The sequence below is a fragment of the Chelon labrosus genome, assembly GCF_963514085.1.
Source record: "Chelon labrosus genome assembly, chromosome: 9".
Classification (NCBI taxonomy): Eukaryota; Metazoa; Chordata; class Actinopteri; order Mugiliformes; family Mugilidae; genus Chelon; species Chelon labrosus.
The window spans coordinates 1,997,284-2,022,663 of record NC_140359.1 but is presented as its reverse complement, the minus strand read 5'-3'; the positions used below and the strand labels follow the sequence as shown (position 1 = coordinate 2,022,663).

The following is a 25,380-nucleotide window of genomic DNA, read 5'->3' as shown; positions in this document are numbered from 1 at the left end:
AGTTAGATGACTTATAATAATAATATAATGACAACTTATAATAGCAGTGAAATTTACCACTGGTGCTACAAGATCTAATTTTTAATTAGCTATCATCATATTTATTCTTATATATTATTCACTTTAATACAGTCTGTAATACACAGTGTACCTCTCAGTCACTAAAGCTTGACATTAAAAGTTAAGGCTTGTCCCCCTTAGTCCCTCATCTCCAGTTACTGAAGTTGCATAATCAGTTCTGGTTGGCACAAGCTGCAGTCTGTAAGCGGCTGAAGAGGTTAAAAATGGTTTCTTCTACACTACAGTGGTATGTGGAGGACAGCTTAACCTACATATCTCTGCAATGGCATGAAATAGTTGACATGCTTGGATGTCAGATCTGATTTACTCAAAATGATTTCAGAGTTAAGGAAAGATGTTAATTAGAATTTTCAAACACTATTTTGCTTCTTCACGGTTGTTGTTTAGTATGCCGCTGTAGAATGGGTCGTGATGGAGTCAGAATGGATATCAAGTTTAAAAGCAATGGATCACAAGAACTTTCTCAACAGATATGCTCTTGAATTAAACCTGTCTTTAATGTTCACACCACCTCTCACATTGAAGACATAAAACATAACAGATTTTAGAAATCACCTTAGTGTGGACTTCATTTACAATGGCATCTTGCTGGCAGTTCAAATACTGTATTTACTATATTTTCATTTTATAAAATTATAAAATTTTCTGGACATATGTACACAAATATATTGTAGGTTATATACACACATAGAAAACACTCCATTAGTCCGTCACTCTTGTTGAGACAAGGGGATGGCAAGAGCTAGTCCCGCTAGCTGTTTGTACAGACACAACACACAAACATACTTTCACTCACTCACTCATTCACCACAAGCATCTGTAGCTTTAGGTCTGGCAACAGTATAGTCCCAGTCTCTGTAAAGTCTATTTAAAACTTTGACCAAACACATTCACTCTTTTTCAACATCACCTTCAAAAGTCCCACCAATGGCCACTTAGCCTCTTCACTATTGAAAATGAGGGTTGAGTGCCTTGCTTAAAGGCACCTTGGCAGTAGTCTTTGAGCAGGTCCTCGTTCTGAACCACCACTCTTCCAGTTACAGAGTTACCACATGCTGGCATCCAGTGGGAGAAGGACCTGACTTTGGCCCTTTGCCACAAAGAGGGCAACGATATTTAGAGCGTCTTGGCTGGAGCAGGGCACTTTGGGTGATTTCAGAACTCCTTACTGTCCCTGAACAGGTCGACGCGCAGTGCCAGCTCCTTGAACGAAGGGCGCAAGCCAGGGTCTTTGTCCCAGCATTCCTCCATGATCTCATGTATCTGAGAAGAAGATGGAGAGAATCAATGGTTTTAAACAAAACACTTAAAAGAAAATCACAGGGTTTCCCATACATTGTTAATATTATGGTGGCCCGTCAGGGTCTAATTTGCTCTGCCATGGTCTCATAACGAATGGGAAATATTTTCGCAAGTCTCAAACAGTGTTGTGCTTGTGTTGTGTTCTGCCTATTGCTTCCGAAAGCAGATCTCCCTATTGGTTAGAGCATCTCCCCCCGGGTAGTGCAGTATGTGTTAATAAGAAACTGTTAACAAGTTTGTCACCTCAGTTAAAATGTTCAACATTGCTGTGTACACAAAAATAAAAGCTAACACAGAATAAAAATAAAAATCATAACAGTTAGTTCCTACCTCTGTAGGACACCCCAGGGGTTGAGGAAGCCTGCTGCCTGATTTAAGGAGCTCAATGAGGTGATAGACAATTAACTGCCCCTCCTTGTCATTCCCCATCATGGACATAAAAACCTGAGAAGAGAAGAAGAAAGCATATGAGCCAAACAGATATGGTGGAATCAAGATAGCAGGAAAATGCTTCCAGATAAAACGATTTTTAAATCTAAACTACTTTATGAACTTAATGATCTGCTTTTATTGGGATAATTACTACCACCGTTGCCTTGCTCTGTGGGTTTCTACTTTCTGTAAAGCGTCTAGATACTAGATACAAAAAAGTGAATTGCACTGAATTGAAAAACAAATTCAAACGTGCAGAGTAATGTTGTTACTGTGATCATGGCAAACTACAACATGGCAGTCAGTCACATCAGCTAAACCAACTGGTCAGAATATATTGAGTACCGCTGGAGAAATTTACAGAATGCATTTATGTAAATATACTAGGGGTTGCACAACTTCAGATGTTTTTCAAGTTGACTATTGTGTGATGAAAGTCAAGTTGAAACCGACACTGATGGCGCCACTAATAAAAACACAGTAGAAAGTAATGTTTTGCAACAATGAAATCTATATTTGTGACCTGAATACATGCAGTGAAAACAGACAGCTCATGTGCTACGTACTATGTGCTGCAGATATGTGTGGCCTATATAAATCGGAACCATCAGTGTAATAGTACTCCACAACATGTTGTAGGATGGAATAGTGTGGTCGGGTAATAAAAAAAAAAAAAAAAAAAATGCAGTCTTTTCCGTGCACTGCAGTTAAAGGTCTAATAACCTTGACAATGAGATTCACTAGCAAATTGTTGATTTGCAGTACCCTTGTTGTTGAGTGAAGTTGTTAATTGACTGCTGTCGCGGAGATTTGGACCATTACTCTGTTAGCGTTAGCGGATGCCTTTTCAGATGAGTATGCATTGCAGTAGAACCTTTGTTGTATATATTTCAGGACTGACTTAAATATTTTGCATGTCATGGTAGTATGGACTCCATCTTTGGCAAAGTATGTCCACACACTTGTTGAACCGCTGCTAGTTTGTTGCAACAAACCACTGGGCTCCTAACCTGTCTTCTCAGAGAGGTCAATGTTGTTATTGTCACGTGTTTGGCGACTAGTCGAGATTATACTTAAAGCGTCAAAGGACAGCAGTGAAGTCGACAAACCGACTCGTCTGAACAACCCCTCGTGCACACTGAGGTATGATGGTTCAGATAAATGGGTGCAAAATGGTCTTTTCCTCTGAAGCAGTCCAGTAATCACCTAACTGTTGTCAGGGTTTAAATTTCACTTTGTTCTTTTTAAAGAACAGGAACCACTGAATGAGGGTTCAAGGCAGGAAAGATGTTTTAGGTCTGGTTACAGTACAATGTTGCCCTTTACCACAGACATACAGTACATATCAAGCTTAGAAGCAATCTTTGGAGTGAGTTAGTGGCACTACGGAGTTGATGTATTTACAGAAAAAAATAAGGTAGCAATGCCCAACAAAGACAGAAGGAAAGAAGAAATGAATTATCGCTAATAAACATGGATGCAAACAAAGCAGGTTCAAAGTTGTGAAAAAATGAAGGCCTGCATTCAAGATGCACACAAGTCATTGGTGAGTAACTGTAAATGAACAGTTCTTTAAAAAAATGTTATGAATTCTTTAGAAATGTAATCAAAATGTAATGCAGTTAAAGAGTGAAGTCAGTTTGTGTTGGTGTGTTTGTCCACTTACTGCAGGAGGGCTGCAGTTCTTGTCACTGTGGGTGAAGAGCTCATAGAGCACCACTCCAAAGCTCCAGACATCTGACGCCACAGAGAACTTGCTCTCAGTCAATGACTCAGGGGCATACCTACGAAAAACCACACCATGTGACTGACTGTTCCACTTCTGTTTCTCTAAACTGCTTGTGAATTTGCAAGACAACCTCAACACTAGGACAGGTATCAAACTTTGAATTCCAAACCAATATCATAGCAAAAATATATATAAATTATAATAAAAAAACAATTAAATATTTTTTTAACAGAGGACTGACTAACAAGCAAAATCGCTTTACCTATTGTTCTTCTTTCTAGCTCTGCATTTTTATTCTGGGATTCTACTAGAACAGCTTTGCAGTAGATTAACAGTAAACATTTATCTTATATTGGTCCTTATGCAGTCTAGAACACTTTATTGTGACTAACAGGCTTAGCAGAAGCCTTTCCTCGCGAGTACCATCTTATTGTGTAAACCTTCTAAGTAACACTATTAATCATTCTTGACTGGAAACGGCAACATAACAGATCCATCCAGACATGTCTGAGGTTACAGCAGGACATCTCTCACTGGTAAATATGACTCATTAAGAGATTAAATGCATTAAATGCTAAATAGTTATTGTATAGACACTTTTGTACATACATTTAACAAGAAGACTGTAGTTAGTCTTTGTGTGAGTCCTGTGACTCTAGCATATGACTGTATATAGAAATCTATGATGAGATAACATCAGCTCATCTCAAAAGTACAAATAAATGTTGTGTTCAGAGCAGTCAGAAGCCTGGACTTTGTATACATATGTACAGTATTCCCCCGTCTATCACGGGGGTTACGTTCCAGACTCCCCCGCGAAAAGAGAATCCGCAAAGTAGCGACCACATATTTATTTTATTATTTATACTGTTTTATATGTATTTATTTTATTAATTATACTGTTGTATATGTATTTTAAACCTTTATAAACCCTTCCTGCACTCTTATTAACCATTTCCATACTCTTATAAACACTTTCTACACTCTTGAACATACTGTGGCGTCCGACCGGATGTTAAAAGGATGACGAGGAGTTGGTCGCAAACCTTTCTTTTATTACATGAACCGTAATAGTTACTGTCGGCCGTAACTTCGCCAAAAAAACAACAACGACAGTTAACTTATCTGACAGTTCTCCGTTCTTCCTCTGCTCCTCACTCATACCCCCTAAACAAACAGGACTCTCTCTTCCTCACCTCACCTCACCCCGCCCCCTCGCTTTCTCATCCAGCCACATACCTGCCCGTACCATACACATTCACAGACAGTCAGAAGTCACATAACTTAAACATTATAACAAGAACATTACTGCAGGGTTGCTACAATTCGTACGTAATAATTTTAACAACAAAAAAAATATATGTAATAATTTTAACAACAAGGGAGGCATCGTAGGGCTTTAAAATAAGTTCAAGGTTCAAGGTTCAAGTAACGGCAACACTGTTACCGAAAGTTCACACAACGCACAGAAACACTACGCGCAGCAAGATCACGAGGTGAAATGGACAAGGCGAGATGCTGAACTCTTGGTGTATGCGGAGGATGATGCGATTTTATTGCCCGTATTTTCCCGCAAAATAGCGAAATTTCCGCGATATAAAGTTAGATATGTATGAATTAAAAACCCGCGAAGTAGCTAGTCCGCGAAAAGTGAACCGCAAAGTGGCGAGGGAACACTGTACATTTGTCTCATTATCTGAAACCAACAGTATATAATAGCACGACTGACCAGAATATGGGGCTCTCTCCCGGCTCTTTGACCATGTAGTACTCTTTGTCCTGAGGTAGAACCTTGGTGAGGCCGAAATCCCCGATCTTCACTCTCAGCTCACTCTCCACAAGGATATTTCGTGTTGCTAGGTCTCTGTGGATGTACCGCTTACTTGACAGGTACTCCATACCCTGTGCAAACACAGAGAAAAACACAAAAATATCTGTCACTAGCTCGGGTGGTCGGCAGCTCCAGAAAAGCGTAGAATAAACTTGGCAGGCTGCAGTACCTTGCAGATCTGAGAGGTGTAATGCACAAGCTTCTTGTGGTCGATCCTCTCCTTGTTTTTCATCAGGTAATCTCGCAGACTTCCAAAGGGAAGATATTCCATGATGAGACGGAGATTTCGCCGACCTGAAGGGAGCAAAAATGGAACTAAATGCCCACCTGCACATGGCAGCCTTATAAGTTTTAGCCTCCCTAAGGGATACCTGAATACCAGAATGATCTTGGCTTTGTTTATAGTTAACTGTGGATAGATGAAATTAAACCAAATTTGGGGATGTTCGTTAACACTAAATAATAACGGCATACAATGGTCATTTGTAGAAAGATGTCTTAGAGTACCTGGACATGTTTTATATATTTGTATATTCCTGGCAAACTAAATTTGGTTTAACTTGGTATGCTGATATTAAATCAGAGTGGTACAGTGTGGTGAAAAACTGCTTGAAATATATCTACAAAACCAAAACATTGCAGAACATGACCAAACTTGTCTGCAGTGTGGAAATACTTTACAGAACTGAGATGGATTTCTGTCGTATAGTTTTATAATGCATGTCTCAGCAGAACTGTTAAATTACTCTTAAATTGGCTTGACGGCATTTTTTTAATTATTTTTTTATGTATTATTGTACTTCATTCAGCTGACAGTGCTCACGTGATCTAGGAGAATACCAGGAAGATAAGGGGTAAGAACAACTGAAAAAGACATTCTGATGTACAAAGCAGACTTCTCTTGTTAGTTGCAGGTAGTTAACCAATGAAAATTTAAACTCAGGTAGTGTGCTTGGTTGCAAAAGATCCAGTTGCTAAAAGAAAACGAACGACATGGTAATGGGAAGTACCTGCACTGTAACAAACACCCTTGTACTTGACAATGTTCTCATGCTGGAGAGACTTTAGGATCTCAATCTCCCGTTCAAAGTCTCGTATGTGCTCTGCCGTGCTGTGCTGGAGTTTCTTCACAGCCACAACCTCTCCTGTGTTGTCCTGAAGTGGGTCATATCGACACATCTCCACACTGCCAAAGTTTCCCTTAAAGAGAAGTTCCGCCATTTTACATCACAGTTTGACATTATATCTTAATGTGTCACTTCCTTGCAAACAAAAAACAGTGAGATACAGACTGGCGTGAGGTTCTGAAGGACACTGATATAATGTTAGCATCTAAATTAATAAATAAATCTAGATATAAATCCACAAAGTAACCTCAGATGAAAGATCTAATCAATTAAACTGAAAACACATGTGCTTCAAAAACTTACCCTCGCACACACACCGACAAGAAAATGCTCATTAAAAACACTCACTCCTGGCATTACAGATAGCATCTAGCGGTGGAAACACCATATTGATAAAAACTTAATACCTTGCCCAGCTGCTGTAAGAATATGAGGTGTCTCTCTTCAAACTGAGCTGGCTCCTGACTCTCAAAACCTCCAGTTGTCCAGCCACAGCCCGCTGTCCTGTTTGGCAGGATGTCACTGTCCACGATCAACTCATAGTCTGTGAACACAAACAGAAATGATGACATCTCTGAAATTATGTAAATCTAAATCTACCAAGATGACTGAACATCTCCTGAAAGAATGACAGTTACTTTGTTTCAACATTTTAAGACATGAAAAAATGGATCCTTACGTCTCTTCAGCCCTGTGGACTCTAGTCCCTGAACTAAGCTAATAATGTGTTAAGCACAAATAAAAGGAATTGATAACCTCCAGAAGGAAAATATTCTCTAACCACCACATTCCCAGAACCAGCTGATACCCCCCTTAAAAACAGAAGCCAGTGACATGTTTCAGAAAATACCAAGTATACTCAAGACAGGATTTGACTGACAACATTTGAGATTCCACACCAGTGTGACCCAGATTCCTGATCCTGTTGAGATACCATTAAGGCTGATTTGTCTGGTGAGGGGTAGACACCAACCTGGTGTGAAGAGGCTGTGGAGGTCACGGATAACTGCGCGAAATGTCGGCCTGAATGTGGGCTCATAGTCCATGCAGCTGGTAATCAGATTGGCCAGCTCGGTCCACTTTGGTGCAGGGAGCTGGTGGTGATCCTCGTAGAACAGCATTTTCTGGGACACAAAATTGACGTTAAATGTATATATGAGGGTATAAAAAACCCTTATATCTACAACAACCTACTGTTGATGCCAAGAGACAGGTATCAGGTAAGTTTCCAAGTAGGGCAAATTTCTTAATAAGGACATTGTAGAAAAAATATGCCTATATGCCCACCCATGTATCTTCATGTGAGCAGAAGGACAGTGTTAAGTGATACAACTGAATTGAAATGCAATGATGAAGTACACCAAGCTATATCAACAATTATTTCTGAATGATGAACTGTGAGATACTAAGTGGCTCCCTTCTGCAGCACACCTATACCTCTCATAACACAATACAGACTGCAGTGACACCATCCTATATTATGTACACCAATCAGGCATACCATTATGACCACCTTCCTAATATTGTGTAGGTCTCCCTTGTGCCTCCAAAACAGTTGTGACTCATCAGAGAATGGACATGGGCCTTCTGAGGGTGTCCTGTGTTGTCTGGCAACTGAATGTCGTTAGTGGGGGCCTTTGGGTCCTATGGGTTGAGGGGAGGGGCCTCTGTGGATCATCCCACAGATACTTGATCAGTTTGGGATCTAGTGAATTTGGAGGCCAGGTCAACACCTTGTGCTGTTCTTCATGTTTTTTTTAGTTGTTCCTAAACCGTTTCTGTGTGTGTGTCTGTGTCAGGCTGCATCCTGCTGGGGATGGCTGCTGCCATCAAGGAGTGTCATTACTATGGGGTGGGGGTACCTTTGAGTTGTCCAGCGTGGCTAAAGCTTTTTCCCCACCACTGCAGATTTCCCACAGTGTGGTGCCAAAGCTCCACTTGTCTGCAGCCAGGCTCAGTTTGGCAGCATCCTCGATACATTCAGGGGCCACCCAAGGGATCCTCTCAATCAGGACTGATCACAAACAAAAAACATTTTAGCCACACCGATAGTAAATCCTTCATTTTCAGTTAATTTACTAGTTGATTGTTACAGTTAAATCAGTCTGATTTATGCTGATTGATTTCAGCCCTACGCTATATCTCACACAATTTTACAGCTTACCATGCAAAATATTTTACTCTTTTATAAGGAAACAGGGGACATGAGTGTTCTTGTCATTTTACTTGTGCTTTTGCACAACACAAAGGAGTAAAAGCACATCATCTCGTTGTAATTTCAAGAATGTTAAACAGCTACGTACTGCCCTCTGCTGTTTAAAGAGGGTTAATGCTATTTACCTGAGCATACAAAGTACAGAAACTCACTTTCTTTGGGCAGGACAGTGATGCTGATGCCAGGGTCACTTAGTTTGATGAAGGGAGGATTCCCAGCCCTCCGGTCCTCCTCTCTGATCAGAAGAACATTTTTTGCACACACATTTCCATGGACAAGATGCTTCTCTTCCTTTAGGTAAAGAAAAAAAAACATACTGTATAATCTCTTACCAACATCAAAACAATCAATCACTACTCTCGTCTACAACTTTAAGTCTGTTTAATTATTTTGAACAAGCTCTAAAGTACACAGCTTGTCAATACAATCTGACAGAACGTGGATACATACCAGGAAGTTCATGGCCCAGGCCAGCTGCTTTGCCACTTCAAGCTTCCACAGAATGTTTATGGAGTTCTTGTTCTTTTTCAAGTAGATGTCCAGTGAGCCAAATTTCACATACTCCTGCACCATGATGTCTGATAAAAAAACAAACAAACAAAAAAAAAAATCACACTTCAAAAAATCATTTAACAATTTTGAAAACATGAATTATCTCATACTCCCATATAATGCAAATGAGTTAAATCCAGATGCAAAGGGGGGAATTCAAGGTCTAGCTCAGAATCTGGAAAAAACATTCACTCTTTAAAACAATGGTACAGTGATCCCTTTTAGATCATCGATCACTGTATGCATATTTATTTTAATAAAATGAAAGACAAGAAATGCAAAAGGAATAAAATGTTGTGGTTAATTTGGGTAATTATCTATAAAATTGCCTAATGCTGGCCTAGAGTAGCATCTCTGAGACTTCTGCAATGGATTTCTCACAGTAGAATAAACATGGGAATGTTTACTACCGTTTTCTCAACCTCAACTTGAGATAAACAGGAAAACGACTATGTTGTGTTACATGTTGTATATCTCCACTGAATTCTGATAATTCAGACAGAATGTAGTAAAAGCATGTGCAGTGCAGCCTTGGGAGGTGTCCAGAGTGTACTGTGCATTAGCAGAAGTCTTCTGAGGTCAAGAGAGAGCGATGCAGGTCAAAGGGTTTCTGGGGCGGGGTATTGTAATCCTCCTAAGAATGTCCCACCGTGCTCATGCTGTGATCGCTGCTTTGAGCCTCTGGCCGATAGAGGCTGGTCAAGATTACAGCGAAGCATGGTGCAGTGTCGACATCATTAGACCATAATGCCATGCTGTCTGTATGTCGCTCGAAAACACACTTACTCTCTTCTCCGCAGACACAAACGCCATAGTTCAGGATCAGGTGTTTATGGGACAACTGGCTCATCATGCTGGCAGCTTCAAAGAAAGACTGTAGAAAGAGACAAAAAATGTTTTAATTGGACAAAAAAGTGTTTATTATAATTGAATTATATAAAATAAATGTAGACATTGCAAAGGATGCTTTAGCCACTGCTTTTGCAGTGGTAGTCTTCAGTTTGTTTCATTTCACCCATCAATAAAATACAGTATGCACTTAGAACAGATGTGCCCAAACATTTGTATGCAACTGCCAATGTCCATGCAAACAGGAATTCTTTTTGCATAGTTTTAGTAACACATACCTCTGAGTAATTCCTGTGGGACTGATCCAGGACTTTCATAACAACTTCTGTTTGATGCACAAGTCCATAGTCTCCGAGCTCCTTCCGGACCCCTTTGAAGATCTTTGTAAATGTCCCTTGACCAAGACTCTCCATCTGATGGGAAGATCATTATTGCATCAACCTTAAATTCTAACCCTTGATGAGTGATTAACTTGATTAATTCAGAGGCTTACATATTAGTAAAATGGATAGTATAAACCCTTCATGACTGTTCTAATGTTTGGTTCATGTTAAAACAGCATCAGAAAGGAGATGATTCAATTGGATGATAATTTTGGAGGATGTAGTTTGAGGTGCAGTTAAACTGGAATAAATGTTATTTAGCCAAGCCCACTGCTATATGTTATATAGCAGTGGGCTATAAAACACACTTTTCAGTAGTGTACATAACCTACAAACTGGCCACTGAGTGTAGATCTTATAGCACTCTATAACTGTAACACAATAAGGCTGAATCTATTACACATACAGAATGACTGGCTGTATGAGGAAGTACATGACATAGCTCTGAAAATGCAAACTAAGCTTACAAATTCCAGATCCTCTTTCCTGATCTTGTGAAACACCATTTGACTAATGTTGTGTCGATGTAGTGACGGGGAGAGAGGCACTTCTGAGCCTTTGTTGCTCCTACACACTAGGAGGCAGGACTTCTCTGTTGGTAGAAAGAGAAAAAAAAAAGTTTACTTTGAACAAACTTGCTTAATTTTATATCAGTCACAATCTATATTTCTACATCAATTCTTGTGAAACAGAGACATGTGATTCATCTTTGCCGTTTCTGTCCCAATTCACACACACAACATAATGTCTAGAGCGGCAGAAGTGCTGAGAAGCATCCATGCTGGTACTGTAAGAGCACTATGAAGGGCAACATGGAGAACATTCTGATGAGAAGCATCTGTACAGGCAAAGCTGAAAAGAACCTACCAGAACAAGACAATTTAAGTATAGCTACACAGTTACTGATGCCAACGTCATTACCACCGCAACCCAAACAGATAGGCAGGTGATGTCTGGGCACACCAATCCAATCACTTGCAAAACACAATGCACAGACTATCCTAATGATCTGATTTAAGAAACAAATTGGATTTGCCTGCAGTCTGAACACAGCCTTAGTGATTGGCTAATGTGTAAACTACGGAAAATAATAAGCATCAAGTTGTAATATACAATATTTAACTTGTACAGGTAAGCTGATATCTTCTTTAGAGAGTCTGAAACATCTCTGCAATGAAAGAGTACCTACTCACTTCTGAAATAAAACTTCAACAAGCTTTTAAGATCTCAACAAATAAGCACTAACTAATTGTGAGACTATAGAATGCAAGTTACAGATAGGCAATGTATTTTCAATGTATTTTGCCAGGTCTTTTTTTGAATTTGTCTGAAACCTTAATGACAGGAAAATGGAAAACTGACCAAAAATCATGTTAACTAAGACTAAACATAGACTAGTTGAAGTCAACAGGTCAGATAAACAAGAGCCAGAAACAAGGCTAACACACCACTCAGTGGTGACTGAGGCCTGGTGTCAGCTCAGCTGTGACTGACTGTATGTTACTCTCTTGTAAAAAAGTATATGAAAAGACCACAAAAGCCCAGAAACCATGATGTAACGATAACTTGCCAATAGCAGGCTGCTAAGTAAGCATGGTTAGTTTGGTAAGTGGATGTAATACACTAGCAACAAACTCAACAAGCTACTATGGAATGAGATGTGTTCCCTTACTGACATCCACAGACACCACACCAGCCTGACTCTCACAGCTCAATTACCTTGCTTGTGAATCCCAACACACACACATATATACATATACAAATAAGCATCTACTTATAATCCATATTCCAGTCATCATTTGTGCCATTCAGACTTACCAGCACAAAATGTTTTTGAAAATCTCTTCCTATTAAGTTTCTGGTGAAGTTCACCATTAGTGCAGTCGAGCACAAACAGGCTGTGCTAATGTCTACACTAAGCTTGCGTAACATAACCCTGAAATCCAGGTTGTGTTAGTTTTACCTTTGGATTTTGGAGGACAGCACTTGCTGAATTGAAAAATGATGCTGTCTGAGCGCACAGTTTCCTTTTGGTAGCAGCTGAGCAGTTCCTGCAGGCTGCTGAAGTTTCTTTTGGTTCCACTGAGGTTGAACTCTCCGTTGGCAGACCTGGTTATCTGGCAATGCTTGTATTCTACAGAATCATACACCTAGCAGACAGAGAGGGGAGCTCAGTAAATGGAAGCACATACACCAATCAGGCATAATATTATGGCCACCCTCCTAATATTATGTAGGTCTTCCCCGTGACTCAAGACTCCATCATATAATGGACATGTTGTTAGTGGGGGCCTTTGAGTCCTATGTGTTGAGGGGATGGGCCTCTGTGGATCATCCCACAGATAGTTGGAATTTGGAGGTCATGTCAACACTGGACCTCCTCACAAATGCCAGGTCCAAAAGTTTCCCAGTAAAACATTGTATTGTCACAAGATGGTCAATGTTATTTACTTTACTGGTTTTAATGTCATTGCCGATCAGTGTATATGCTGGGTATCAGTGATCGTTAGTGAAACAACATTCTACAGTCTAAGTCTAATTTGTTGTGACATTTAAATTCAGCAATTAATTAAACAGAGAACAACTCTTTGAAATTCTTAAAAAAACATAAATATACATGTAGGCTTTTGTAATGGTTTGCCAGCGAGCCCACTTTAAACTGTTATGGTTATCAGACACTAACAGAGCACAATAAGTTCACACAAAATTTTCGTTTAAAAATTGTAGCTACAACAGTAAGGTACAATAATAAAAATGATTTTGATGTTGGGATTGCCATTTAGTGACGATCTACCACAGCTGAATGACACCTACCTCAACAGGGAAAGTCAGAAAGAATTTGTTGAAGTCTTTAGGGCTGCATCTCAATATGTACAACCCCAGCTTGTTTCCACACTTCTGAAGCCAGTTGACAGCAAACTCCATTCTGAAACAAACATTACAACGAGCAGTGGAGTCAGGAAAATGCAGTATGACATGACAGGATAGGATTTACATACCAGCCACCAGTTTGGAAATTCTGGCTTAACCAACAACAACAACAACAACAACAACTACTACTACTACAACAACAACAACAACAACAACTACAACAACAACTACTACTACTACTACTACGACTACTACTACTACTACTACTGAACATTTGAACTATGGGACCCAAGTGGAAAGAAGGCGTAATGGTTATTTGTCAGTTATGGAAAGTTTTAGTGAGTCCACAAATTGAATCAGAATTCATTTAAATCAGGGCAAAATGTATTCCTCAGCAAAGCAAATTGAATATCTGTTCTACAACAGGAAAAAATGCTAAACTTAAAATGAATTAAATTCCACAGTTGAAGTACATGGACGATTATAAAAATGCCTAATTTCAACAACATTTTATTATAATTTGCTTGAACTACTTCGTTTGAACTGAACAGCTGTGTAAAACAGTAAAGCAGTATTATTGCACAGCCTCAAGAGTCAAAATCTTGTCAGTTAAGCATCCAAATAAACTGGAGTCAGGACCAAGTTTAACTAAACAATTCCTTTTAAAACCGAAGCTTCAGCATCACAGGTGCTCCACGCTGTTATCAATCGACTACACCTCCATAGTATCAGTCTTTAAAATGTACAAATCAGATTTATTCATCTTTGAGAGCAAAACTTTCAGGTGTACCTATGACAATACCACCTCTGCCAAATCCCTCATTCTTTCAACTAATTGTAAAGCAAATACACTTGTAATCATAGCATGACCCAAACTCGAAGAAATTATATCCAAAGATCCAGACTTTATTCAATTTTTAATTTAATTTTAACCGTTTCATCCCACACACACGGAACTTCCACCAGCTGCTTTAAACCGTCACCATAACATGAGTCATATAGTTGCAAGGTCAGAAGACTAGAGAAAACCAGGATAACTCTGTGACTACACAGATGCTTCTCCATTTCTCTCTCTGTCTCTCTCCGTCTGTTAAAACTTCCTCCCACTTGCTGGAAACCATTGCTGGGGTGTTACTCTTCAGATTACAACAAATCTCAAACAGAGATAAAAATTACTTAGTCTGCCCAGAAGATCCTTGGCTGTAACCTACCACTCTCAATAAAACATTTACTTCCTGGATTGGTTACCACAAGAAGAAATTTGTGAGAAGAGAAGAATCAAACCACATATACAACTTTTTTCAGAGACAAAAGTTGTTGTTCACTTACGAAATGGGTCCATGGCAATGAGAAGATATGGCCTCAACAAGCCTCGGAGGAGCCACTTCTTTACAAAGGTAGTGATGTGCATCTGTGGTCAGTCGATAGTAGCCATCAATGAGGGACACAAAAGAGAGGGCTTGAGACAGACAGGGGAACTCCAGCTCCTGGAAATAGAAACAAATAAACAAATAAAAACAAAACCACACAGAACACATGATCATGATTCTTTTAGACAAGATTTTACAAACCAAACAAACTGCATATTTCTTTGTGGAAAAGCTGTGTTTGCTGCAGTGAGAGGACAGACAGAGTTTATCGGTGAAATTACCAGATTCTTGCCATCTTGCTTGTTGATGGTGACCACCCGGCTCTCTGCAGTGCCCTCTTTGCTGGCTTGCTTGATGCTAATGTCAGTGACATCAGGGAAGTCACATAAGTTCTGCAGCTCCTGGCCAAACACCATAACAAAATAAATCATTTTTATTACAAAACAATGTCACTTAAAATTTAGTTTTATTTTATTCAGATATAGGCTGATATAGACTCTGAGCAACAGACCACTTTTACCACAATATATTTTGCACTGGTCGATACAGTCATTAATAATAAGTAACTCGGCAGAAATTATTTTTTAAAAATTGCACATGCTTTGGGACATAATTTATATGACATCTTTATCCCTTTTTGTTGTTACAGAACTACCTATAGATCCATTTTACATTAGTAAACACAAAGCCAAAGAATCCATAGGTATACGCTAGTTACCTCTGACTTGTGTAGGCTTGGTTTTGACAATGGCGGAAAAGAATACCAGAGTTATTTTTTATCTGTACAGTCACTCACACTCCAGGACCATTAGCGTTACTTGAAAAAGTTAACATTAATCAATGGAACCAGATTGTCCGACCTATACACAGTAACACAATGGATGGGGGATCTGACAGGATTACCTACTGTGCAACGGTTGGATTTTTAAACTTGTTAGAGAAACCAAGCATTGGCACTGAAGAGAAAATGAGGACATTTAAACCTTTAGATACCTATAATTATGAACAAGACTTAATTTAAAAAGCTTTAACTGATGAGTTTTGTGTTGTGTGAGTTGAAGTTCTGCCTAGCTAGTGGCAAGACTGGAAAAAAAAAACGCATCAGGCTTGGGTTATTGTGAACAGAACCAATGGCTTGATCAGTTAATTCCACTTGCATGGCTGGGTAAGTAACCTACATCTGGTATCTATCTCCTCGGTCTAATCCTTTCGTTTTATCGTGTTTAGCCACAGGTTTCTCCGATCTTTTAGACTCGGCGTGGCAGCTGGTATACAATAAAATTTCAGTTTGGAGCAATTAACCTTACTCCTCCGATTCTGGCACCCCACATCACAGCCAGATGTCATTTTGATAAGGGTAGCCTCCTATTCTGGTCTGTGGTTTCTGCCTCCAGCTAACCGCTACAACGTATTCGTAACATAGCCCATGAAAGGGTCCATTAGCTTCTCCCAACGATTGGAAAGTTCAGGCTGCTTGTGTGGCAGAAATTAAATGACAGCTTTGATGGTACCAACCTGTTCAGAATCCTTCAGTTTTTCTCGACACCACTGTATGCCAGTGTCCGCCGCCACCAGGATGACAAGCTGTCCGCTGGACTGGTCCTTGACCTGAAAAGTCTCTGTATAAAATGCCTTCTCCAGGGACTCAATGCTGATGAGGTACTTAAGCTTGAGATCCCGGGCTGTGGTCCGACACTGACTGAACTGCTGGATGAAGCGCTTGAAGCGAAAGCGGATTCGCTTACGTGTCAAGAAATTGCAGTCCTGGATCTGAGCTCTCATGTCCTTTGGCAGAAAGGACTTATAGCTGGAAGAGATTGAACAGATTATTGCATGAACAAGTCCATGTATGTAATTTATAAAACAAGAAAACATGCACAGATTATGAGGTTGAACATAAACATTGCTCACGTGTACATATTTAGTAAAAGCAATTACAAAAAAATCAAATGAAAATTCAACAAAGAAAGGTTTGTTTTAAAAATTGTGATAGTAGTACGAAGAATCAAAAACAGTGTGGAAATACCCCTTGTGCTGAAGACTTTGTTTATTTATTGTTTAATCAGATATTTCACCATTATCTCACTTCAGAGAACCTTACCTTATAGTGTGGTAGATGTCCAGAGGTGACATCTGCCTCTCCTTGGCTGTTCTTGTCATGTCGAGTACAGCCATACCAAGGCACTCTTCCTGAGTCTCATGGGAGTTGGGGATCTTCACCAAGCCATTCACAAAGTCATTCCTCCACTGCACGCAAAGAATAACACAAGTGTTGTTACTATTACAGATTATCTCTCACCACACTTAATGCCTACAGGCTGGAAAAGATCCATGCACTGTTGGCCTACATATTTATGTCTCTACAACGTCCCAATATATTGCAGTATAACATGTTTCTCTATACTGTGTGTGCATGAATCTTTCAGACTGGGTATTGCTACCGATTTCCTGTATCGAAATTATCCTGATTCATAAGCTCCTGATTTCAACAAAACTGTTTTTGCCTAGTTATGAAAGAGATTTTCACAAAACTAATGTTGGAAGTTGTATAAAAATGAACCTCTGACCAGGCGGAATTATTAAAAATGTTACCATATGACTTTGCTTTAGTCCAGCTCTTCTCTGTCATTATACTTTTTAAATCCAAAACATTGCCACGCATCATCTCTGAGACCTGACGTTGCTCTTAGAGTTGTAGCTTCTGTCATGTTTTGGATTTTTCTCACACATAAACTAATCTTGATGCAAGACAGCAGGAAGTTTTCCAACAAGAGGATGCAGGAAATGGCATATATTGGGATGTAAAAAATCATTAAGGGACTTTATTGATGAATATCAGATCTTTCTTTTTAAAGATAAATTTGAATGGGAATTTTTTAAAACCCTACCCTGATCTTAATATATTATTCCCGTTTTTCCAAAAACTGTTATGTTAACCTAGTATGGACCAAACAACAAAGCACACCGAGATATAGCTTGCTATGATGTTAATTCAAAGCAGGGTGGCAACAGTATTATATGACGTCTGACCCGTGATGGATTCAAAACCAATTCAAATTTATTTATTAAACAGCTTATGACCTCTCAATGTTCCTGTCCTTCTTGATTCATTTATCCTTCATTATTTAGGACAAACATACATATACAACGTCTAATGTGTCCTCTTCTCAAGCGCTTCTCAACCACAAGAGAGGAGATAAATAACTTGAAGAAGTTAGTTAGAGCAGGAGTTGTCTGCAGTAACTGCAACAAACCTTGATTTTGTTTACCCCAGCAGGTCCTTGTAGCACTGATGATGCAGGATGCCTGTTTACCACAACTGACAAATGAATGAGCGTCCTGTTGTAATTTTTGTTTTGACTGTAACAAGTTACCAACAGAGCAGAACTACAAGGTAAGATTTGATTTTTGTCTTGATTTGGCATAGGCCTGGATCATGAGTTCAAGCACAGCTGTAGAGAGTGGTGTAAAGCACAGATTCTCAACCAGGGGTCTGCGGACTTCTAGTAGTCCGTGGTGTAATTGCAAGGGATCCAAGAAAATAAAATATCTTTTAAAAAAGATCCTATGACATTTATAGAAATGGCATTATTTTATTCAAATGTGATTGAGACCTTTATCTACCTAAACTACAGAGGGTAACATGACTTTTTTTCCATCTGTTTCACAAGTGTGAGATCTCGCGCCCGTTAGCATTGTTAAAGTTACTGCATGATGCTGTTAATACAAACTTAACAGGATCCGCATCCTTTTCAAATTATGAGCCCCCTAGCGTTTCAGTGGGCATACACCATTCATTTCTTAATAATGCTTCTATTGTGAAATATTTGCAGGAAGCTAATGTGGTAAAACTCATTAGCTTGCAAGGTTCAGGTTAGTGCTTGAAATTAAGCAAATGTTACAAATGAAGAAGATGATAAGCACAATTACACAAGGAGGAAGAAGAAGAAGAAAAAGAAGAAGGCGACGTTTCAACTTGACAACATGGAGAGACGGCTCAAATAAAATTTTTTTTTTAAAAAAGACCGCTTGTTTCGGACGAAGCAGACTCTGGGCCACCGGAAAAGAAAAAGAAAACAGACAGCAAAAAGAGACTTTATAAAGAAGAATACGTCATGTTGGAATTTACAGCAACTGATTCGGACCCTGAGCAGCCTCTGTGTTTTTTATGTGGAGAGGTACTTTCAAACCATACCATGAAACACATGCCGCAGCATCTGAGCACCAGGCATCAATCATCAGTGGCCAAGACTGCTGACCTTTTCACGTGAAAATTGTCCGAGTTCATGGGGGCGCAAAATCACATGCGTGCCGCAAGTCAGACTTCAGCAACTTCCCTTCAAGCTTCTTATCAGGTAACTTTGCTTGTCACCAAAGCTAAAAAGCCATATACAATAGCTGAGGAGCTAATTGCACCAGCTACAGCTATAAATCTAGCTAAAAATCCATTTTATTACATTGAAAAATATGCAGGGGGTCCAGGACCCCAAAAAGGTTGAGAACCACTGCTGTAAAGGACAGTAGGTAGTCTGTGATAGGTACAATGGCCACATGGTACTGCACACATGTGAAACGCAGATTATTCCCATTGTCATAGTGTGAAACAGTGAATTCTCCTTCTGCTTTAATAATTCCCTAAACCGATGCAGTGAAAACATAGAGAAAGAGCAATTGTGTGAACAGGGCATGTTAAAAGCAGTGGACAGTGATAGTCATGGGCAGCAGAGGAGTGGAAGAACTTGAAAACCTCCTGCATCATTTAGGAAAAACAACAACTTGGTATTCATTTCATTTAAACATTGGACAGGTTGGAAGTTGTTTTCACTTAAAACAGACAAAAGTTACTTGCTTTAAGTGTTCCTTAAGACATATAAGTAATGCATGGAAATTTATATTAGTCTCCCTTTTTTGCTGACTTACGACCAAAGAAAACATGATCCGATCTGAACCACAAGTTCTGCGATCCATTGCACACTAGCTGTGAAACATCAGTGGTACATCCAACTCTCTAAAAGAGAACATCTTATTTAAAAATAAACAAACAAGTTAAATCTAGTTTCACAAGATCCGTTTTCAAATGTTTAGTTGTTTTTGTTAATCTCCAAAGGCAAATACAGAGACACACTTTCCTGTCCTGGTCATAACAGCCTTTCTTTATCATGAGCACAGAAGCTCAGTTCCTGATTAGACCACAAGGAATTCAACAATCCGTCACAAAGTAAAAACAACATCTGTCCACTGTGAATGCACCATGTGTAATGGCTTAATGGCTGCAAACATACAATGTGCTCAAATGACCCCTGCGGTGGTGCTTCCTTCACCCTTTTAGGCTTTCCCTGAGCCACCAGGGCAGATTTCCACAACCATAATTCAACATAATCATCGAGTTCATGCAGAGTTCAGCTCCAGTTATATTACTGGCTTGAGTTACCTGCATTAAGCTTTACTTGTGTAATACAACGTGATCAGTCAAATTTCTTCTTTCTGAGTGCATGCAGGGCTCTGTCAGTGGGTTAATCATGGATTCAAGGGTAAAATATACAAAAGTGCAGCATTAAACTTCTAAAAACACAAGGTTAATATTCAAGCAGTCAATAGAGATGCCAAATTAAAAAAAAACTAAGAGGACTTAGTGTAGCTTTAATCCAGTTATTAATGTTATAATGTCACTGAAGAAAGAAACGGGATCAAAACAGATTCTTGCAATTACAAGTAAGTATCTGTTTGGTACAGACCCTGGTCATGCAAGTTTAAGGTAGACACTCAAGAAGTCTAGTTGTCCACGTTTCAGCTTAGTTTCTTGGATACTAAGAAGCATGTGAATGGGTTGGATCTTTTCTTTACTTGACATAAAGAACAAAAAATATTGCCAGCCTCATCCCTGCAGGCTACTTTTTGACAAAGTGTCCACTCTACTTTCCAAATCCTCAAGACTAAATCACTATGCAGAGCTGCTTTTATCATCATTCACATCTTAGCTGATATTGTGATAAAATGGTGAGAATTCCACCCAAACCCTGTGCACAAATCAGTTGACACAATAAACCCAGAAACATCTGGAGAAGGTTTCAACTTTGCCATGTCAGTTAGCTTTACTGCCATCCTGACTGCACCTTTTCAATATGAAGAAAATTTCCTAACGTAATTGTTTTAGTCAAGGACAGGAAGTTGGCTGCCACCGATGACAATTTTTTGGACCACAGCAGCACAAAAGGAGTCTTTGAGAGTGCCTATAAAAAAGAGGGGATTTAATTTTGCGTACACATCTTGTACACAATAAGATGTGTGTTTTTGGAAGCAAGTGGCAACACTGACTGCAAGTGGCAACGGAGGCAGCGTTCTCTCTGATATGAGGGCTATCACCACACTCACAGCGCCAGCTGTCCAGTTGGTTCCACTTGCTTGCATGCCCTGGGCACCCCTCGTGTTTACAGCACAAAGAAAGAAAATAAAATGTAGAAGTGTCAACCTGATAATACTGAACTTCTCGAGGATATGAGCTGCTTGTGCTCTGATGCCCACTCTACAATACCAGGCAGCAAGGCATATTATGATGCTATGGTACATTTCTGTTAAACTGTTGTTGTTATTTTTTATTAAGCATGGAAGATCTTACCTGAGAGAAAAGGTATGACATCACAAAGTCATCAAGAACGGGGCTCTCTGTCCCTTTGGTGACCCCATATCGATAAGCCCGGGATGCACCACCACTGTACCAGCCAGGGAAGTAGTACCTGTGGTAAAAGGTCCATTCTACATTACAAATCCTCAAGACTAAATTACAACCATAAAGGGCAATCAAGAAAATGCAGAGCATAACAAGGATGTTTACATTTTAATCTGGAAAAGATACATAGGGGGAAATGCAGGAGCAAAATAATGCATGCTACCGTATTCTGAAAAACACTTCTTCAGAAGCCGACTCATCAAGTTGAAAGATGTGGTTGGGTGAGAACCACAAGTGGTCTCGCTCTCGGAAAAGACCAAAAAGGCTGCAGTAGAGAGGCGATATGCCTACGGAGAGCAAAGAATGAGAAGACGTGTTATGCTCTGTAAGCTTGCACTCCATTTCATTATGTTGCACATTTTACAAACTACATGAACACACACACTACAGTAGTGTAATTTAGTTCTGAGGAGATCACATTGTAACGGACTATGCCCCAGGAAAGACGTATGAAAATGATCTGTTTCTACTACCAACACAGGTGAAAAAAAGGTCAATAAAGATTGTCTAAAATGTCAGTTGTGTTTGGTTTATAATCAAACACATAACATGGCATTCCAGCAATATGCAGGTGAGTCTAGTCGCCCCCCTTGCATGGCCCTGCTGTGTATTAGTAGAGTCACACTTTAATTGACTCATAAATTGTACCTCTACAAAATAACACAAAGCGAAGCAAAGCTACCATATTTTTGTTTATCCCTAAACAGAGTAAGGAAAGTAAGATAACCGCAAACAAAGCACAAAGATGTTTGACCAAGAAAAACAGTGTTTCTGCTGACAGGTTCCACTGCGGCCTCTTGATAACCTTATCTTGGGACCTACACTGCCAGTTAGAGCACAAATAGGGGTGCATTACACAGGCTTGCACAGCCTTGGTACTCACTGCATGCCTTGGCTGCATCTATACACAGCTCCTCAGCCACATAGTCCCCAGGTGGGTAGCTGAGGAAGCTGCATTCGGCTGTTCCCTGGCTGCTGTGGTAGAAATGAAGCCTCAGAACCGCAGCGGCTGGTCTTGTGTCTGGAGGTTCATGATGGGCGGCCCCATTCTGATGCACGACGGGGCATGTGTCAGTCACAGTGTCCATGGCTGGCAGGGAGACCATCAACAACACGCGTCCTTCAATCATGTTAAAAACAAAATGTCAGAAAAAAAAATAATAAATTGTATTTTTTATGAATTTGTTTTGTTTTTGGAGGGTAAAGTGTGATGTATTTAATATCATGATAACGTTACATGGTATGAACTGTTGCATAAACGGTTATCAAAAGCATTACATAAAGCTGCAGTACAGAGGAACCATTGTCTGGAGAAAGGTTATAAAATTGGTAAATCTAATTTAAAAATAGGCTACTCTCCGTGAGAGTTATGAAACATGGTCAGAAGTTTCATTGTAATGGAAGTATTGACATTTTTATCCCTGCTGCATGTTATTTTCAAATATGTCGTTTTCTCAGTAATTACTTAAGTTAAGACTTAGGGTTTTTTTTAAACTGCACATACCATCGTTACATTCTGCAATTAGCCAGATGAGTAAAAAACAAACAAAAAAAAAACAACTTTCAGCTGCTATCCAGCCCTCCCCAACTATCCTTGCCTCCAAGACAGTATTATATTAATCTGGGAGGGGAATTGTGGGTGTCCATATGTGAATTTCTTCCCCAACCCTTCCCCAACACACAAGCATCCTTACTAGAGGACTGTCCTCACATCTTAATGTAAAAATAAAACTGGTACTTATGAATATCAGAACTTCATAACATATATTTTACCACGTTAAAAATGTCACAAAACAAAAATTAGTTGTATTAATTAAGGATGGTAATAGGTTGAGAGTAACTGAAGATTAAGGGCAGGTTTCTGAGGCTGTTCTTTTGTAAGCACAACTTAATGACAGAAAAGGGTATTGTGAATACTAAAGCTATTAATTGTGCTGGGTTTCACACTTGGATCAATTCATAGATTTGTTGATGTTCATTTTACGATGACGTGTTCCCTTTGATCAGAGTTTTAAAAAAAAAATCCTAATGACATCTACCTCAGTTTGAAGCTGGGAAACATTTAGATACCAGAGATGAAAGGTGTGAATAAGATTTGTCATCCTATTTATTTGACAATCATGAGTCGTCTAAGAAATAATTTCTTGGATCCAAATGAAGCCCAAGGAAATTGTAAAACTCAAAGAGATTTTTATTTCTCACGCACACAAAGAAAAAAGAACGAATGCTCACATTTGAGGAACTGAAAATAGTGGAAACACATTTTTTGGATGTACTTCAACAATAGTTGGACAATCAAGTTGGTGTGGTTTACTTTTCTGTCAGTCAACTGCACGTCGACTCAACTAATCATGTGTGCTATACTGGTTGATGAGTTTAGACTCACTGCACTAAATGCAGTTAGATCTTATGATATTTCCCACAGAAAGAGGATATGACATCCATCACATTAGTGGCTTTAGTAAATTCTACTGCAAAACACTGACCTAAGAGTGCCTGGCAACAATACAGTACATCCTGTCAGTAATTGTACTTTGAGGCTCCTAAATTCCAACAAGTCCGATTTTCATCAGTATTAAAGTATTTCAGATCCTTGCGTAATATTTGTTCTATATTTGAACCTGGGAAAAACCTAGCAGCAATTTCAAACCGGGAATAAAAGTCGAAACTAAACGGAAATAATAGTGATTTCAGGCCGCCGTCTGTTTGAAAACAACAAACTCTCAAATTGCTTGTCATTTCAAGTCCAACATGATAAACTTAGCAGCATAACAAACTCATCAAGGCCGTGCCATCCTGCGTGCCACGGTTAGCTATAGCTTCAATAGATTAACTTACGGCTAGCAGGCTCAAACGCCCACCAATATATATATAGGTTAAGCTTAGGTGCCATAAATACAAGTGTGCAATTACATATCAGGAACTTAACCAAGGAACGTCAGAGGTCTGATGTCGTACACCTTTAAAGATTAAAGTGAAGTGGGTGAAGCTGTCAGCGAATTATTAATGAGTGTAAATACTTACTATGGTGAATGACAGACGTGCTGCTAGGTAGCTATGTGCTAGCTACGTAGGCCAGCGCTGCAGCCAGGACGAGCGAGACTTTCACAGCTCCGGTCAGACACTGCTGCTCCAGCCCTCACAGATCTCTTTCAGACCGCTACCCGATTAAATAAGCGTTCATTTACGGACGAAATCCATTTCAACATTACATTCATATTCCAAGGTCGCTCTCAGCCGGCTAACTTGCTACATACGCTACCTCTGGTCAGCCTGGCGTTACCCATCTCACTCCGCTGGAACTTCAGCCGTTTATCTTGTCACTCTTGTAACTTAAGCTAATGCTAACTAAAACCACGTCGCGTTTGTCTCAAACTGGCCCGATGACACGTAATTCATTTGCAGGCAGTCACCTTCTTGTATCGCAGCATGTGACAACAGCTACGACGAGGGCTACATTATTGACATATTGTCAACTGAACAGCTCTTGGAACAACTCCGACAATCTTGCTAGCTACTTTGCCAGTGGCAGCAGCGGCAGCAGCTACACCGTAGCCGAAGCCCCGAGTGAGTCAACAAACCAGCCTCTCCCACCATGCTAATTGCTGCGTTTAGGAACTGTCGGAAAAGTCACACACATGTGTCCAGAATCTCGTCATTAAAATAATACCTGACCATTGACCAGTGCTAATAGCCTGGCAGCAGACTCTTACATTTCGTTTCATTGTATAAGTTCTGCAAAGGTAGTAGCCATCAAAGTATTTTAGGTAATATAATTATTACTTTACTTAACAAGATCCTCTATAGTGTAGTAATATTGCTTATAAAGAAATATTGGAGGATATGGTCACCCACATTTAAATATATTTGATCAAATACACAACATAAATATATACAATTTAGCAAATGAT

General features: G+C 39.5%; 1 protein-coding gene across 2 annotated transcripts; it reads right to left on the bottom strand.

The window, feature by feature from the left end:
• Window positions 1–559: 559 nt before the first annotated feature.
• Window positions 560–25,071, bottom strand: jak2b (Janus kinase 2b). 2 transcript variants are annotated; one of them, XM_084550994.1, is made up of 24 exons: window positions 24,494–25,071; window positions 22,353–22,589; window positions 21,633–21,756; window positions 21,359–21,476; window positions 16,844–16,989; window positions 16,258–16,549; window positions 15,024–15,143; window positions 14,702–14,859; window positions 13,316–13,427; window positions 12,465–12,651; window positions 10,969–11,093; window positions 10,397–10,531; window positions 10,056–10,143; window positions 9,168–9,295; window positions 8,870–9,008; window positions 8,365–8,516; window positions 7,476–7,626; window positions 6,910–7,046; window positions 6,386–6,575; window positions 5,545–5,669; window positions 5,274–5,446; window positions 3,482–3,599; window positions 1,714–1,827; window positions 560–1,344 (listed from the first exon to the last, which is right to left on the bottom strand). In XM_084550994.1, the coding sequence occupies exons 2-24, from the start codon at window positions 22,573–22,575 to the stop codon at window positions 1,237–1,239; spliced, it is 3,363 nt and encodes a 1,120-aa protein (XP_084407120.1). In that variant the 5' UTR covers window positions 22,576–22,589; window positions 24,494–25,071; the 3' UTR covers window positions 560–1,236. The 2 variants fall into 2 exon arrangements, with proteins under 2 accessions (XP_084407120.1, XP_084407121.1); XM_084550995.1 differs by having other exon boundaries at window positions 22,353–22,559.
• Between the last annotated feature and the right edge of the window lie 309 nt (window positions 25,072–25,380).

Excerpts from the sequence above, each read along its gene's own strand:
- jak2b (XM_084550994.1), bottom strand. The coding sequence starts at position 22,575 with ATGGTCTCCCTGCCAGCCATGGACACTGTGACTGACACATGCCCCGTC. Across the intron at positions 16,550-16,843 it reads GACATCTACCACACTATAAG|CTATAAGTCCTTTCTGCCAA; the intron begins GTAAGGTTCTCT and ends AATCTCTTCCAG. Across the intron at positions 1,345-1,713 it reads CCCTGGGGTGTCCTACAGAG|ATACATGAGATCATGGAGGA; the intron begins GTAGGAACTAAC and ends TCTTCTTCTCAG.